Source organism: Oncorhynchus nerka, linkage group LG17, assembly GCF_034236695.1.
Source record: "Oncorhynchus nerka isolate Pitt River linkage group LG17, Oner_Uvic_2.0, whole genome shotgun sequence".
NCBI classification, from domain to species: domain Eukaryota; kingdom Metazoa; phylum Chordata; class Actinopteri; order Salmoniformes; family Salmonidae; genus Oncorhynchus; species Oncorhynchus nerka.
The window spans coordinates 37,511,788-37,529,778 of record NC_088412.1 but is presented as its reverse complement, the minus strand read 5'-3'; the positions used below and the strand labels follow the sequence as shown (position 1 = coordinate 37,529,778).

At 42.3% G+C, this 17,991-nt stretch overlaps 1 protein-coding gene and 1 long non-coding RNA gene across 7 annotated transcripts; both read right to left on the bottom strand.

The window, feature by feature from the left end:
• Positions 1–1,642: 1,642 nt before the first annotated feature.
• Positions 1,643–4,558, bottom strand: LOC135561431 (uncharacterized). Of its 6 annotated transcripts, XR_010459445.1 has the most exons (7): positions 3,481–4,557; positions 3,329–3,390; positions 3,160–3,246; positions 2,789–3,072; positions 2,674–2,709; positions 2,020–2,572; positions 1,643–1,739 (listed from the first exon to the last, which is right to left on the bottom strand). It is a non-coding gene; the product is annotated as an uncharacterized LOC135561431 (long non-coding RNA). The 6 variants fall into 6 exon arrangements; XR_010459443.1 differs by having other exon boundaries at positions 2,674–3,072; positions 3,481–4,558; XR_010459441.1 differs by lacking the exons at positions 1,643–1,739; positions 2,020–2,572 and having other exon boundaries at positions 2,622–3,072; positions 3,481–3,813; positions 4,094–4,501.
• Positions 4,559–12,154: 7,596 nt separating this feature from the next.
• On the bottom strand, positions 12,155–17,603 carry LOC115145185 (large ribosomal subunit protein uL18). The gene is made up of 8 exons (XM_029686526.2): positions 17,499–17,603; positions 16,702–16,771; positions 16,440–16,555; positions 16,079–16,213; positions 15,239–15,441; positions 14,183–14,360; positions 12,666–12,754; positions 12,155–12,318 (listed from the first exon to the last, which is right to left on the bottom strand). The coding sequence occupies exons 1-8, from the start codon at positions 17,499–17,501 to the stop codon at positions 12,216–12,218; spliced, it is 897 nt and encodes a 298-aa protein (XP_029542386.1). The 5' UTR covers positions 17,502–17,603; the 3' UTR covers positions 12,155–12,215.
• Between the last annotated feature and the right edge of the window lie 388 nt (positions 17,604–17,991).

Here is a 17,991-nt window from a genome sequence, read left to right as displayed (position 1 = left end):
CTCACTCACTAAATCAGCGTATGTCAATATTATTCTCTGAAGCTACCTGGGGCCTGTTGCACAAAACTAGGATAAGGGATTAAGCCAGGATATCTTGGTGATCCTGGCTCAATTGATCCGTAATCCGGTTGCACTAAAGATGGATAGGGGGCAGGAGGATATGTTATGGTATAAATTACCATGGAGATTTATTCTGTGGAGCTAGCCTGCTCCAGACCAGGCTAAATTCCAGGATCTATTTAATCTCATCCCTAATGTCAGTCAGCAGTCACCACAAATGGAAACCAATAGTTATTTCACTGCTCACTATACATTGTTATCACATATAACTAGACCCACTGTTATTTAAACGTTTGTGATCATTAATTTCAATGATTTTGGATAAAAAAATGATTTTTAGATGTTGCTATCATTAGATAATTTACAGTTTCCCATAGACTATAAGGCTATATATAAAATGATAGAATATTAGGGCCACAGAGGGGAAAAAAAACACAAGTCATAATATTGTAACCAGTTGTTTTAAAGGAGGACAGTTGTTAAAATGACAGATGTGGGGCATTTCGTGAAATTGTACTTCAGTATGGTTTCATAAACAAAGACATGCTGATGTGCCAGAATATTAAGTATCACATTGTCATAAGTATCAAAACTGTAAAAACAATGTAGCTTTTCTGCAGAAAGAACCAGCCTCATAAATTTATGACTTTATCCTTTTTCTTCAGTGTGGCCCTAGTACTCTGTCATATAAACAAATACACATTCCATATGAATATAAAAACACAATGTGTAACATTATGTTCCTTTATTGAATAAGGACAAAACAAAGCAGGTAAACCATCAGCTCCTTTCGAAACTGAAGTCACAGTGACTCTACAAGATGGAAAGCACAGAATCCAAGCATATTATACAAAATGATACATACACATTCAAAGGTCTGTATATAACACACCCTGCATGTCTGCACACTAAAATAAATGCAGGACAAATCCATACACATCAACTGAACAGACAAATGAATGGATGCAGTAGCCTCCTGCAGCCTTGTATTACACACAGTATACCGCACAAACATCATAAGAGGCCAAATTGGCCAAAAACGAACCCAAAAAAAACCAAATTCCTCTGCCACCGCAGGACATATTTAACCAAAATTGAAAGCACACATACTAACTAAAATAATTCAACACATATTGGTCCCTCAGCAGCCGACCATTGTCGTCATCAGGGAAGATTGCCGGATTGTCCCAGTCCATGGCTGGTGGCACTCTGGGGGCCCTCTCCTTCCTCAGGCAGGCCACATTGTGGAGGACAGCACAAGCCACAGTAATATCACATGCCCTAACAGGGCTGACCCTTAATTTGTGAAGGCAGTGAAAGCGTGCCTTCAGGAGGCCAAAGGTCATTTCAACTCTGGCCCTGGCATGGGCATGGTTGTAGGCCTGCTGTGCTTCCTGGGGGTCTGTGAAAGGTGTCAGGAGAAAAGGCTGGCAGCCATACCCCCTGTCTCCCAGCAACACACCAGAGAATTCACCTGTCAACACAAAATCTCATCATTACTACCTCATAAACACAGTGATATTCTTGACACAGCCATGATGGTTATAAATAGGGGTTGTGTGGCTTACCTTGTGATAGCACTGATAGATTTCAGAGGCCCGAAAGATTCTGGAGTCATGGACTGAGCCAGGCCATTTTGCCACAACATTGCTGATCACACAGTCAGCATTGCAGACCATCTGAAATCATAAGATGAGGAATATTACACCAATCAATGCACATCACTGGCAATGCAGAGTGTTCGTCAATGGACAATATCAAAAAGTTATGTTCACCTGAACATTAATGCTGTGAAAGGATTTCCTATTCACAAAATCGGCCTCATGGGCACCTGAGGGGCTTTTATCCTTATGTGTGTGCAGTCCACTGCACCAATGACATTGGGGAAACCTGTCACACAAAGTAATGAGTATCCTACTATGTGTTAACAGTTGTCCTGTAATTTGTAGATCCTCTTACCTGCAATCCTATAGAACTCCTCTTTGATGTCACAGAGTCTTCTGTGGCCAGGGAAGGAGATGAAGACATCTGCTAATGCTTTGATAGCCAGACACACACTCCTTATTGTGCGGCAAATTGTGGCCTTGTTCAGTTGTTCTGCATCCCCACTGAGTACAGGAAGGCTCCACTAGCAAAAAGCGCAAGGCCACACAAACCATTTGCTCCACACTCAGTGCATGGCTCCGTGCAGTGCGGTGCTTAATCCTGGGACCCAGTAGTCTGCATAGATACCTGATGCCATCTGCAGAAAACCTGTATCTTTCATATAGATGGTCATCAGGGAAGGCCAGTGGGTCCAACCGGTCCCTGAAGACCCTTTCTCGCCTGAAGGCTCTCCTCAGCACAAGTGTTTCTTCATCCACCACATCTCGCACGAATGGGCATGCCATTGTCAGAGCAGAAAGGAACATACAATTTTGGGCCTTCATATAGGCTAGTGGCCACACCTGGTGCTGGGGGGGTGGGCAAAAGAGGGCGATGCCTTATAACGACGACTTGGTTGTACTGATTGCTGGGAAAATAAATAAAAAAACCTTAGAAAGATGCCACCGTCCTGTGTGCTCACAATAAGAGCTCATATGTCATGGCTCACTTGACTTTACGAGAATATACCAAATTTTTATTTTGAGCTGTGTCATCTTCTTGGAGCTGGGGGAGGAAAGAAAAATAATGATTAATACATTTGTGTTACAGTTAGCATACAGTGTACATTGAAGGCATATCTCACCTCCCTCTCAAGTTTTTTTTATTTCAAGGTCCAGTTTCCTAATTGTCCTCTTTTTATTTCGGACTCCAGTGCAAGATTTTCCATCTTTTTCTTCTTGTACTGAATGTCTATGTCTGCCAGTTCTATTTGGCGCCGGAGGTGGTTGCCATACAACTTTCTGATAGCTTGTGAGCTCTGTGAACACAATACAATTAGCGCAGCTGGAATTTGGCAGGATGTGGTGTCCTTTTATTAATACGCACTATGTTGCCAGGCTGGTTTTCCCACTGTATAGCATCTGGGTCCTGTAAAAGAAATTAGATTTTTTGATTTTGATGAGGACTCCTCACCATTGTAGAGTAAATAGTACTTTCACAGTCTTAACATGATACCTCATGCCTTCTGGAATCCAGAGAGATGGTCTCCTCCTCATCATCGTCTCCATCATGTGCTGTTGCTGCTGCACTGGGGCCTTCACCCTATCACATTTAATCGGATTCATATTGAAGCTAGTAGACAAGACATGCCAGGCCTACAGTATGCCTTTGATGGAGTACTCACTGGATCAGCATCGTCTGGTGCTTGTGCTGGTGGCTCTAACAGGAACACAGTGCTGCCAGGCACTGCAAGGCAATAGGTAAACCAAAGTCAGACAGTCCAAATTGATTCAATATGAATGTGGTTGTATCCCATGTAGAGATGGAAGGACATACCTTGAATGAAGCGGGTGGCATCTTGGGAGGAACCTATGCTCGTCTCTTTCCCCCAGGGATCCCCTCTAAGACGGGCCTGCCTTTATTTAGCTCCAAGGCCATGTCCTCTGCTGGGGTAAGGTCAGCCTTTGGTGACCCACCACCCGTGCCTTGTCTGTGGGTATTCTTTTCACTGCTAAAACAGTACAGACAATGTGTGAGCAGGCACCTTCTGGGTACAATATATGCTTGTGCTTTGTTAAATATTAGTCAGGGACCATACCATTCTGCAGAATGTTCTTGTATTTGATTTTGACCTGCTGCCATGTCCGTTTTGGCCCGTTCATGTTTAATCTACACACACACACACACATTTAATGGAGTCACACTGCAAAAATTACTTGGTATTTTTGTCTTGTTTTCAGTAAAAATATCAAAAAATGTATCATAGCTTTATACAGTGTGATTGAGTTACTTTACACAATTTCACTCATATCTGCAGTGCATTTCAATTAAAAATTTAACCGTTTCATAATTACAGTACAACTGCATTTTTGGAGATGTGAATTAAATATTTGAATTGTAATTGTGATGTTTCAGCGGAGCGGTGAGTGTGTAATTGTGCACTACTTACGCATTCAGGCGGTCTGCAATACTTTGCCACGCTTTTTCTCTTTGCTTTATCACTGTGGCGGTGTTGCCTTTCTTCTTAATTATATCTTTTACCTCCTCGTATGCCTCCATGAGGATTTGTGCTTCCGACGGGGAAAAGTACGCGGCTCTAGTTGCCATGGTAAATCAGTTAATCTGTGATCTGTGGCGGGGTCTATTTGAGTGAGCCGTGAGCGCGCACCTATCCAGGATTGGTTTCACCTGGTTTAATGAATCCGTGTCTGCTCATCCTGGCTTGGTCTTTGTGCAACCAATTAAGCCTGGACGCACATGTTTTGGCTTCATTGAGCTCAGCTGAGTCATTAATCCCGGATGTCTTAATTCTACTTTTGTGCAACAGGCCCCTGGAACATGTCCGTCTGTGTGATCAAAACAATCTTAAAGCGTGGATTCCAATTGGTCAGACCAGCGTTGAATAGCCCTTAGCAAGGAAAAATCCTGTTTGAGTTTCTGCCTATAGAAAGGGAGGAGCAAATTGGAGTCGTGGTCAGATTTGCCGAATGGAGGGCGATGTATGCATTGCGGAAGTTAGAGTAGTAGTGATCCAGTGTTTTTCCAGTGCGAGTGCTACAGTCAATATGCTAATAAAATTTAGGTAGCCTTGTTCTCACATTTGCTTTGTTAAAATCCCCAGCTACAATAAATGCAGCCTCAAGATATATGGTTTCCAGTTTGCATAAAGTCCAGTAAAGTTCCTTGAGGGCCGTCGTGGTATCGACTTGAGGGGGGATATACACGGCTGTGACCGAGGAGAATTCTCTTGGGAGATAATACGGTTGGCATTTGATTGTGAGGAATTCTAGGTCAGGAGAACAAAAGGACTTGAGTTCCTGTATGTTGTTATGATTACACCATGAGATGTTAATCATGTATAACATACACCCCTGCCCTTTTTCTTCTAGGTTGCTGTACCGACTCCAACAGCATATCCCAAGAGACACATTTTCAGTTAAACAGAGTATGTTACAATCCCTGATGTCTCTCTGGAAAGCAACCCTTGCCCTAATTTTGTCTACCTCATCTAGAGACTGGACATTAGCGAGTAATATACTCGGAAGCTGTGGGTGGTGTGTGCGCCTCCGAAGTCTGACCAGAAGACCACTCCGTCTGCCTTGCCTCTTCTCCAGTGGCGTTGTTTTGGGTCAGCCTCTGGAATCAGTTCAAATACCCTGGGTGGTTCGGCGAAAGGATCCGCATCGGGAAAGGAGTATTCCTGATCGTAGTGCTGGTAAATTGACATCTCGCTGATATCCAATAGTTCTTCCCGGCTGTATGTTAAAACACTTGAGATTTTTTGGGCTGACAAGGTAAGAAATAATACATAAAAAAAATAAAAATACTGCAAAGTTTCCTATGGACTAGAAGTGAGGCAGCCTCCTCTGTCGGCGCCATTACTAGTTAATCATGCAAAACTACTAATCCCTGCAAGCTCCTGAATCTCTCTAGCTGACACCTTTGCAAACAGGTGGTCTCAATAGAAACTTGCACAACACAGTTCAGTGTTGTCAATTTAAAGAAATGTAGCTAATTTATGAATTACTACATTTAGGTAATATTAAATGGTTAATCCAGAGATTCTTACCTTTGTCTCGATTCGGGAGTAATTGGAACCATTTCCCTGTTTGACTGCTGGGTTTTATGGGTATTAGGGCTGTGGTAGTCTATGCAGTTGTAACAGGCTCGCTCCCTGTCCCGCCTCGATTTTAACCACACCCCTTTTCAACTCCCAATTTGTTGAACAATGATACCAGAACTGATAAAACGATGAGCCAGATGTTTCACCGGATGTAAAAATCTGAAGCATCCGGTTCACCTTTCCACTCTCCACCAAATATGGTGAAGAGAGGAAGCCCAGTGGCCGGCAGAGCGAGAAGATGGAGCGAGAGATTTTGACCGACATTCTCCTCATTTTCTCATCAATGGAACATTTGATCTCAATACAGTTGGTTAATTAAACTGTGATTGTCAGGTATAAACAATTCTCTACAATCGAGGGGGAGGGGGTAATTTTAGCATTTTCTCTTCATGTGTGTAATGTTTAGATTAGATTTGATTAGATTTACTGTACATTTCTAGAAAACAATGTCATTGTCAACTTCTCCCTCAGCATCTTTATTTACATCAGCAATTGACGTTTAACATTTATGGAAGTTGGTCAAATTTTGAATTTGAATTTTGACAATCATATTTTCTAGAACCCAAAGGCATGATAAATGTGCACATTAAAGACCCAGTGCAGTCAAATGTGATTATCCTGTGTGTTATACACTACCGTTCAAAGGTTGACACACCTACTCATTCAAAGGTTTTTCTTTATTTTACTATTTTCTACACTGTACTATTAAATAACACACATGGAATCCTTTAGTAACCAAAAAGTGTCAAACAAATCTAAATATATTTGAGATCCTTCAAAGTAGCCACCCTTTTGCCTTGATGACAGCTTTGCACACTCTTGGCATTCTCTCAACCAGCTTCATGAGGAATGCTTTTCCAACAACCTTGAAGGAGTTCTCACATATGCGGAGCACTTGTTGGCTGCTTTTCCTTCACTCTGTGGTCCAACTCATCCCAAACCATTTCAATTGGGTTGAGGTTGGGTGATTGTGGAAGCCAGGTCAACTGAGGCAGCACTCCATAACACTCCTTCTTGGTCAGATAGCCATTACACATCCTGAAGGTGTGTTTTGGGTCATTGTCCTGTTGAAAAACTAATTTTAGTCCCACTAAGTGCATACCATGACATATCGCTGCAGAATGCTGTGGTAGCCATCCTGGTTCAGTGTGCCATGAATTCTAAATAAATCAATGTCACCAGCAAAGCACCCCCACACACCCTCCATGTTTCACGGTGGGAACCACACATGCAGAGATTATCCGTTCACCTACTACGCATCTCATAAAGACATGGCGGTTGGAACCAAAAGTCTCAAATTTGGGCTCATCAGACCAAAGGACAGATTTCCACTGGTCTATTGTCCATTGCTTGTGTTTCTTGGCTCAAGCTAGTCTCTTATTATTGGTGTCCTTTAGTAGTGGTTTCTTTGCAGCTATTCAACTATGAAGGCCTGATTCACACAGTCTCCTCTGAACAGTTGTTGAGATATGTCTGTTAATTGAACTCCGTGAAGTATTTATTTGGGCTGCAATCTGAGGTGTAGTTAACTCTAATGAACTTATCCTGTGCAGCAGAGGTAACTCTGGGTCTTCCTTTCCTGTGGCGGTCCTCATGAGAGCCGGTTTCATCATAGCTCTTGATGGTTTTTGTGACTGCATTTGAAGAAATTTCCTGATTGACTGACCTTCATGTCTTAAAGTAATGATGGACTGTCATTTGTCTTCAGCTCACAGACAGATGGCCTGACATTCTCATGTAGAATTCTCTTATACAAAGCATATTTCATGGTTCCTTCTATTAAGACAAGTCATCCAGGTCCTGAGGCAGCAAAGCATTCCCAAAACATCACAGAACCACCACCATACTTGACCGTTGGTATGAGGTTCTTACTGTAGAATACAGTGTTTGGTTTTCGCCAGGAATAAAAATGGGACCCATGTAATCTTTGTGTGTGTTAATTGTAAATCCAGGTTCCCTTTAACTAATACCAGGTTTGGTTGAAGGTCTGATAACATTCAGTATCAAAAATAGAAGTTAGAAAGGGGCAAAATACCTTACAGGCCATCAGACTGTTGTACAGTCACCACTAGCAAGCATATGCCCAGTACCCTGCCCTGAACTTTAGTCACTGTTACTAGCCAGCTACCACCCGGTACTCTACCCTGCTGCCCTGGGGGTGCAACTCAACATTAGGAAGGCGTTCCGAATGAATGAATGAAACCAGTCAAAAGTTTAGACACACCTACTAAACATTTTTTTTTTTTAAACAATTATTTACATTATACAATAATAGTGAAAAATCAAAACTATGAAATAACACATATGGAATCATGTAGTAACCAAAAACATGTTCATTAAAAATATATTATTATTTGAGATTCCTGAAAGTAGCCACCATTTGCCTTGATGACAGCTTTGCACACTCTTGGCATTCACTCAACCAGCTTCACCTGTAATGCTTTTACAACAGTCTTAGAGGAGTTCCCACATTTGCTAGGCACTTGAAACTGCTTTCCCTTCACTCTGCGGTCCAACTCATCTCAGATGGTTTGAGGTCGGGGGATTATGGAGGCCATCATCTGATGCAGTACTCCATTCTCCTTCGTGGTCAAAAAGCCATTTGGGGCAGCAGGTAGCCTAGTGGTTAGAGCGTTTGGCCAGTAACCGAAAGGTTGCTGAATTGAATCCCCGAGCTGACAAGGTAAAAATCTGTTGTTCTTCCCATGAACAACCCACTGATCCCCGGTAAGCTGTGAATTTTTTCTTAACTGACTTGCCTAGTTAAATACATTTTACATTTAAAATTACACAGACTGGAGGTATTTTGGGTCACTGACCTGTTGAAAAACAAATGATATTCCCACTAAGCGCAAACCATCTACAAGTCTTTGCTAGGTAAAGCCCCACATTATTTCAGCTCACTGGTCACCATAGCAGCACTCACCCGTAGCACGTGCTCCAGCAGGTATATCGCACTGGTCAAACCCAAAGCCAATTCCTCATTTGGCCGCCTTTCCTTCCAGTTCTCTGCTGCCAATGACTGGAACGAACTGCAAAAATCACTGAAGCTGGAGACCCATATCTCCTCACCAGCTTTAAGCACCAGCTGTCAGAGCAGCTCATAGACCACTGCACCTGTACATAGCCCATCTGTAAATAGCCCATCCAACTACCTCATCCCCATACTGTACTTATTTATCTTGCTCCTTTGCACCCCAGTATCTCTAAGTTCACATTCATCTTCTGCACATTCCAGTGTTTAATTGCTATATTGTAATTACTTCGTCACCATGGCCTATTGTTACGAATCCCTTTTGGCCCGACAGTCTAGGGGGGGATGGTAATGAGACCCGTAACATAACTCATGCAAATTATAATTGTGACAAAGTAAAAGTGAGAACGAAATAACCACGACTACTGAAATCTACCGTCAAACTCAGGGGTTATTAATAAAACACACAGTAATGGGGGGAGCAGGAAAAGGGGCTGAGCTGGACCCAAGGAAAGAAACGATAAGTATAAAAAAAAAAACTAAACTAGCCTACTTTAACAACAGCTAACTAACTAACCAAAAATACAGTGGGTGGTCCGCCCAGTTCTAACTAGTGTATTTAACAAAGTCTACCTACGGGTAGTGTATGCCCATGGGCGACTTGTCTTGGTTTCCCCTTTTCCCGCCAGCAAACAAACACCATAACTAAAAACAATACTCACAGGTGATGAAAGTGCTATGGAGGTGCTCAAACAAAAGAGAGGTTAATACACAAAGAGAGAGTGAACCACAGAGTCCTACAGACATGGCATTTACAGAGCGATTGAGCTCTAGAGCAAACAACTGACAGGGTTTTTAAACCAAGGGAAAATAACTGTGATTGGGTAGGAAACAGGAGGAGGTGTGTCTTCTGATTGATGATTGATTGTTGACTGATTGGGGAGTGATGATTTTCACCTGTGAGGGGAGAAGGAGAGAAAAGAAACACACACACAGGATACCTGTATCCGTAACACCTATTTATTGCCTTACCTCCCTTATCTTACCTCATTTGCACACACTGTATATATTAAAAAATAACTCTGTGTTGTTGTATGTGTCGAACTGCTTTGCTTTATCGCAGTTGTAAATGAGAACTTGTTCTCAACTAGCCTACCAGGTTAAATAAAAGGTTAAATAAATCAAATATATATTTGTTTAAACAGGTGGGATAGCGTATCGCTGTGGTGGCCATGCTGGTTAAGTGTGCCTTGAATTCTAAATAAATCCCCAGACTACGCCACCAGCAAAGCACCACCACACCTCCATGCTTCACGGTGGGAACCACACATGCAGAGATCATCAGTTCACCTACTCTGTGACTCAAAGACACAGCGGTTGGAACCAAAAATATCACATTTGGACTCAGACTAAAGGAAGATTTCCAACAATATTATGTCCATTGCTCGTGTTTCTTGGCCCAAGAATGTCTCTTTTTCTTATTTATTTTATTTAACTAGGCAAGTCGGTTAAGAATAAATTCTTATTTACAATGACGGCCTACCCCGGCCAAACACGGACGACGCTAGGCCAATGGCACTCCCAATCACGGCCGGTTGCGATACAGCCAGGAACCGAACTAGGGTCTGTAATGACGCCTCTATCACTGAGAAGCAGTGCCTTAGACCGTTGCACCACTCGGGAGCCCTTATTGGTGTCCTTTAGTAGTGGGTGGTTTATTTGCAGCAATTCGACCATGAAGACCTGATTCACAGTCTCCTCTGAACAGTTGATTTCGAGACGTGTCTGTTACTTGAACTCTGAAGCATTTATTTGGCTTCAATTTCTGAGGCTGGTAACTCTAATGAATGTATCCTCTGCAGCAGAGGTAACTCTGGGTCTTCCTTTCCAGTGGTGGTCCTCATGAGAGCCAGTTTCATCATAGTGCTTGATGGTTTTTGCGACTGTACTTGAAGAAACATTCAAAGTTCTTGACATTTTCCGGATTGACTGACCTTAATGTCTTAATGTAATGATGGAGTGTTGCTTCTCTTTGCTTATTTGAGCTGTTCTTGTCATAATATGGACTTAGTCTTTTACCAAATAGGGCTATCTTCTGTATACCACCCCTATCTTGTCACAACACAATTGATTGGCTCAAGAAGGAAAGAAATTCCAAATTAACAAGGCACACCTGTTAATTTAAATGCATTCCAGGTGACTACCCCATGAAGCTGGTTGGGAGAATGCCACTTAAAATGAGTACTGGAGCCTATTTCAGTCCAAGTAAAGCACTGACAATGGATTAGTTCAAATAGACCAATAACAGCTAGTTTTCCCCTGCCCACTCCCAGACCATCCTAACAACATTTTTAGCTTGAGAATTAGCAGCTAAGAAGCTATTTTTGTTTCTTTTTGACTGAAAACAATCACAGTAAGGTTACACAAATGTGATAGTGAGATAAAAATGGCTACATTCGCCTTCAATATAAATCAAATCCCTTTCATTGCAAGCCCCCAGAGACCCTTTAGATCTGATGAGGTTAATATTAACCAATATATGATTTAATTCCTAAACCAGTAGGCCCAGGGTTATGAACACATGTTCATTGTCTATGGCAGGGGTATTGAAATCCGAGACGGGAGGTCTGGAGAACCAGAGGAAGGCGTATGGAACGCCGTTTGGGCCATAAAGCACATTGTCAAAACGCAATATTTTTGATAAAATCCTACGTAGGTGCAGGCACTAAATTAATACATGCTTTATGACCCAAACGGCATTCCATAAATTGCGCCTGTCACACGCATCTGCCCTCTCATTGGCTAGAATGAACACGCCTGCATTGGACCGTTGAGGTCTTGCAATTGCCATTGTTAGAGCGTTCACTCTAATAGATTGTCAATGTAGGTAAGTAGGGCAAACAGCAGTCCCAGGTCAAAAACGGTCCCCAAATCGAAGGGACGAATGAAAAGCTGCAGTGGAACTGGTGACAAGAGGTCCAGATTTGAATACCACAAACAATACAACTTAAAACGGCAAAGTTCTCATGGCATAATTGCTGGATAATAGCCAAATTATTTTTTAAACTGCACCATGACAAAGTGTAGAATTGTAATTTATTTGCTTTAAAACAGCAACATTCTCTCCGATGCCAAGAGATGTGCCTTTAAAATGTTCCTTCCCAGGGACCTAGACCTTGGTTCGTTCGGCCATCCACATTCTGATTGAAGGGATCTCTAATGAATTTGCTATCACAAAAGGGGTCTCCGGCCTAAAAAAAGAAGCTTGAGAACCCCATATATATATATATATATGTGTATCTATTCTATACAATCTCAACCACTAAACAGTAGGGGTAACTTGAAACAGTCATTTTTATACTTTCATCGAAGCGTCTATAAATAAACATGCACAAATAACATAGAGGCTTGCATTCTTTTCCAATATATTTATTATAACAAAGCATTGTTGCTCCATCATTAGGACCAGAGAGTTTAGCTGTCGGCAGCCTCCTGTTCCTGAGCCCGGAGGAAGCTGGCCTTCTTCTGGGCAACGCGGTCTTTCCTCTGGGCCAGAGAGAGCTTGGCACGGTTCCACCTGGTGACCAAACAGGGAGGATGGATTTCAGAATTACATGTTAACAATTCAATTTTTACAGTGTCAGGAAATATGAAGAGGGTGGCTGTCACATCAGTAAACTGCTTTAAAATACTGAAGGAAAATGACTGGGGGGGGGGTGTTATAATTTGATTTCCATTCAGTAACTAAACAGAATGTCAAAGGAATTTCTGTTTACTTCCAGAATTAAATAGAATTGACACTGATTAGGTTCGTGATCATCTAGGCAAGTTTGCTATCAGGTTATAGAATTATAACATGAAGAGCAACAATGCAGTGGCACTGCATTTCCAATAGAAAATAGCCAAAACTGCTCATCAACTCACCTCTTCTTCTTGACTTCTTTCTTAGGTTTCTTTTCATGGACTGGGTTCTCACGAATGCCAGCGTGTGCCTTTCTGTACATTTCCTCAACCTGCAGGACAAGTGTGGCAAACAAATTAGGTTAATGTGGGTAAATGCCAATTCCAGCAATCAAATACACACAACCATAAAGGCTCCTACTGGATAGCCAAAAATCTACTTCCCCTTTTTAATACTAAACCATGCAAGCTTGACTCAGTATAGTTTCTACTCTACCCTTATTGTCTAATTATTTATACATCCAATCGATAGGAATGAGGTGATGACATATTGTATTTTCAGTTGCATTTTCATTCTAGCACATGTATGACAAACTAATGAACTGTGCTGCTCTCAGCCCCGTCTTGAAACGTTGATTACATCAACCTGGGCAAATGAAGGACCAACTACAATTTGCTCAGCATCAAATGTTTCATCATCAAGCAGCACACAGTTCCTACTCTGAAATCCAAATCGACCCCTAGTCACTTCTGTAGGTCAGAGAGCAGTGGATAGTTGGGAGCAATATGGTGACAGTTTAAGTAAACACTTAACCCTAAACCAGGGCCTCACCCCTACCAACTCGCTGTTGGTGGACTCAGTTGTCACATGTGGCTGACAACACCAAGGGCAACTTCCAAAGTGATGAGGATTAAATTAACCCATTACTTCAGGAAACACCTGACTTGAATTATGCAATTCATGTTCCACGTTTAAATAAAACAATCAATTAAAATTAACACATTTCTCCTGTTATTTTACATTAAAATTGTTATTTGGGGTGCACTTCATTTGATAGGCTTGTCAAGCCTCGAAAAAGGCAGGCCATGCATATAACATATAATTAGGCACACCTCATTCCTTCATATGAAATTGCACAAACTCCAAACATCTCAGTGAGTGTTGGCATAGCACTTTGCTCTCGACCTGGCAGCCTTGCTGGCTTGGTTGAAGCCACTATTGGAGGCTCATGTTGGCCCCTACAATTACTACTCCCTTTGCTTTGGGACACTTTTGCATATGGCAGAGGCCCCCCGTAAATGCGCAAATGGAAAGCCGAGGGGAAGGGACTGTTTTGGGATTCAGCATAACATTCCCTTCATAATTTATTTGTGGAGAAGCTGATATGACCCCCCCCAGTATGCTTACAAGCATGAGGCCTAACAATTTAACAGAACAGTAGTTACTACCCACTCAGGTTCAGTGAAAACCAGGTGACGATACCATCTAGCAGTGGTGTGAAGCAGTTTCCCAACTCCAGTCCTTGAGTATAGCTAACACACATTCCTGTTGTAGCCCCAAATAAGCACAGCTGATTCAATTTGTCAACTAATCAAGCCTTCAGTTGAACCAGGAGTTTCTCCGATTGCTAAAACAAAATGTGTGCTGTCGGGGTACTGGGGTTCAGAAACACTTGTGTAAGGGAACTAATAGAGCCAGGTATTGGCAGGAATCTCCCCATACATCATCACAATGGGTTCAGGGTGAACGTTGAACTTACCTTGTCAGGGACAACGCCATTCTTGATGAAGCGGGAGAACTGCTTCTTGTATGCATCCTCATCTTCCTCCATCAGGTAGCTCATATACTCTGACACATTGACGCCCATGATGTGCTTGCGGTGGACCTCCGCATTGAACTCTTTGCTCTCAGCATCATACCCAGGAAAGCGCTTAGTGCTGGGGGGGCAAACAACAATATCAGGCTGAAAGAGGCTACTGAACAACCGGGATCATTCAATATTATCAATAGCGCTTTTCCTGAAGACTGTCAGCACCAAGGCCAAATAGTTCCACTAAAGCAATATAAAAATGACTTCTTGCAGAATTCCAAGGAAATAACTATACACTTACACATTAGCACAATTGCATCTTTCCTATTACGGCGTAAAAGCATGGGCATCTCCATTTTGAGGTAGTCAATTTTCCTTTTACAGAGTTGGCAAACAAACCGAAAGGGTGCACATTGCCACCTAGAATGTGTTGTTTGAACAGGTAAAAAGCTAAGGTTGCCGATTTACTGCCACCTGCAGTTATAGAACGTTTCCTCACAAGTATAATTCCTCACGGATCCCTCCTGGTGATGGAATTGTGTGATCCTTCCTTAACCCATAGGAAGTCCCACCCAGGTGACTACTTCAAAAGCCCTCAATGGCACTAGACATGCTAATACAGACACCAGAGCCCTCGATCTCTGTGCATATAACACATTTGGATGGTAAACCAATGAATCATATTGCTCTGAGCAACATCTTGAAAACAGGACATTTTACATCAACCTGGGCAAATGAAGGAACTTCAATTTGCTCAATCTTGAGTGTATCAAACAAAATATTGATCCTGATAACTTCCCGAAATACTAGCCTGGTCACAGATCTGTTTGTGATGTACAGAAAAATGGCACAAACCAACCTGGGACATGTGGCAGTATGCATCAAGAGTAAGAACACTAATCTATGATCAGTCTTGCCTTTTAAAATCACAATGAATAAGATTATGGACAGCACTTTTACTCCTGGCTACAGCAATGTGTTCCTAACGCACAGAAGTGTAATTACCTGTGAGGGATGGACAGGCCTCCATCCACAGCCCCCTTCAGGGCCCCGAACACCTTGTTGCCAGTGCTGGTTCTGGCGAGCCCTGCGTCTAGATAGCAGGTGAATGCACCTGGCTGACCATCAATACTCTCTACGTTGAACTCATCTCCAGTCACCTCCACCTGGCCCTCGTACACCTTGTCCAGGCCAAACTTGTTCAGCAGCTAGAATGGAAAGACAAAAGGGATTAGATAAATCTGTTGTATTATTAAAACAAGCTGACTACATGTTTTCTTGCTGAGCGAAAACTCTACCACAGGTGGCTAAAGAGGCAAGGCAACCACTCATGCTGCAGTCATAAGTCCATTTTAAACAAATCTGCCACACTGACAAACCACAAAGCTGATTCTGAAGCAACACATTAGCAAGCGAAACAAAAACTGACAGGTTGCTTTTTGGCTGACCAACGACCAATTATTTACAGTGAGAACAGAAGAGCAGGGTCGCCTTCAAAAGGATTGTTTGATAATTCAGATTTAGAACAGACATGCTTTTATCTTTCATGTCTTACACAAAATCATGTAATCTCTAATACACAACAATTTTGTGCAAACGAGAACACGACTCAGTTCTGTCAATAGCTTAGCAATTTGAGCACCAACTGTTCATACAGCGTCCATCATACTTCAAGGCATTGAAGACCAAATGAGGTTTGAGGAAAGGGTACTCAAGAGAAATTATGACTTTTCAAACTCCATCAGGGTAGAAACATAGAATACGCATTAGCTAATAAGACCCAGTCCTGAAAACTATAGCAGCCGCCATCAGGTCAAAGTGGGGGTGTATGAGAGCTAATCTTACCCTGCGGGCCAGCAGCAGACCAGTGCAGTAGGCTGCTGCGTAGTTAGTTAGTCCCACGGCGATCCCGTACTTGGGCAGCTCGTGGGAGTAGGCGGCGCACACGATCATGTCCCCCTCAATCTTGGCATAGGCAATCTAGAGCAAATACACAAGCAAGCATGAGAAAATCAAGGCATCAAGGAGTTGTGGGTTTGACTAACATGGGCCACATGATTAATTGTCAATAATAAAATGTTTTGGCTAAAAGCTTCTGCTAAATTATTATCTACGTATCTGGGATTGGAGAACGAGTATGTGGCCGTAAGTTCTTTGTCCATTGTCGTAATTCCAGCTATATTTTCTCATGTGAATCCCATCTTACCTGGCAGACGATATCCCGGTTGGAGAAGCGGACGATCATCCTGTACTTGGGTGTGTTGTACTTGTTCTTATCTTGGATGACCAGGCGCTTACGGGCAAAGTAGTCGGTCTTTCCCTCTAAGCAAAACAAGGATACCCAAGTCAATCAAGTGGTGGTGCGTCAGTGGAATGAATAGGGTCTTTAGTGTGAAATTAAAGATCAAGACATGTCATTTTCAAGTTTAGACTCCTACTTGAATCTTAAGTCCTAAAACCAGTCTTACCTCTCCTCCTCCTGAATTTGACCTGGTACCTCTTGAAGTAGGACTTATTCTTCACCACTTTCACAAAACCCTATGAGAGAAGACAGTTTAACTTATTTTTCATTTAAATAGTTAAGTTCAGAAGACATTCTTATTTACAATGACGGCCTACCGGGGCAGAGTGGGTTAACTGCCTTGTTCAGGGGAAGAACGACAGATTTTTACCTTGTTAGGTCGAGGATTCGAGCCAGCAACCTTTCGGTTACTGACCCAACGCTCTAACCACTAGCCTACCTGCCGCCCCAGGTAGCTTGCATGTGTCAGTCCAACTAGCCAGCTACTTGTCAACACACAAAACGTATCCCTAACATTACACATGCTGCACTTAAAAGTACACTTTATGTGGCCAAAGCGATCAAACATTATGTTGCACTGAGTATTGGGCCTGTCATCGTTGATAGTAACAGCTAACTAGCCTAACAGTGTTAGCCAGCCGTGCCTTTGCTACTTTTAGTGTTAGGCAACACCGCAAACATGTTCGATAGCAATTTTACGTCCCGGGACATGATAAACAACATCCACTCATCAGGGAAAGTAACACATAGTTGGGAATATCTCCACAGCGCTAAAGGAAACATTAAATCGTGAAGGCGGCCATTAGGCCACGTTTGATAGACCCCGGTGAACAGTAGCCGGGCAGCCGGACAGAATCCATCTTCATCCAAGGAGTTTCAAAAACATAAAAACATGTGATTGCAGACAACAAACGTTGATGTCTAACACATGTATGTAGGAACGTATTTTGGCAATTTACTAACCATTTTGCAGCCTTTTCTGTCTCCTTAGCCAGGAGCCTGGAGTCAAAGACTGGGATTTCACTCCGCTGCACTAGAAAAAGGAAATTTTCATTTGCGCATGTTCCGTAAATAGCGCGTCACCGGATGTAGCAGAAAAGTAGGGAAAATTCTGCACTGCCCTCTACTGTACAAAACGAACAACGACAAGACCAGCTGATAAAATGGCTCAAACAAGAAAGAGTACTTGATCAAAAATATGTATCACTATGTGATTTTTCTTTGTGGGGTTGTAAATAAACCATCCTACAACACAAATGTATTTCACCTTTATTTAACCAGGTAGGCTAGTTGAGAACAAGTTCTCATTTGCAACTGCGACCTATCACTTTGTGACTGTACCATGCTGTGTGTGCATGCCTTCAGAAAGTATTCACACCCCTTGACTTTTTGGGCATTTTGTTGTGTTAAAACGTGGGATTAAATGGATTTCATTGTCTTTTTTTTGCCAACGATC

What these genes read in the sequence shown, in the direction of transcription:
- LOC115145185 (XM_029686526.2), bottom strand. An exon ending in GGCCTGTCCATCCCTCACAG is followed by an intron (nt 14,361 to 15,238) that starts GTAATTACACTT and finishes TTGCCCCCCCAG; the next exon opens with CACTAAGCGCTTTCCTGGGT. An exon ending in AAAGAAGTCAAGAAGAAGAG is followed by an intron (nt 12,319 to 12,665) that starts GTGAGTTGATGA and finishes TTTGGTCACCAG; the next exon opens with GTGGAACCGTGCCAAGCTCT.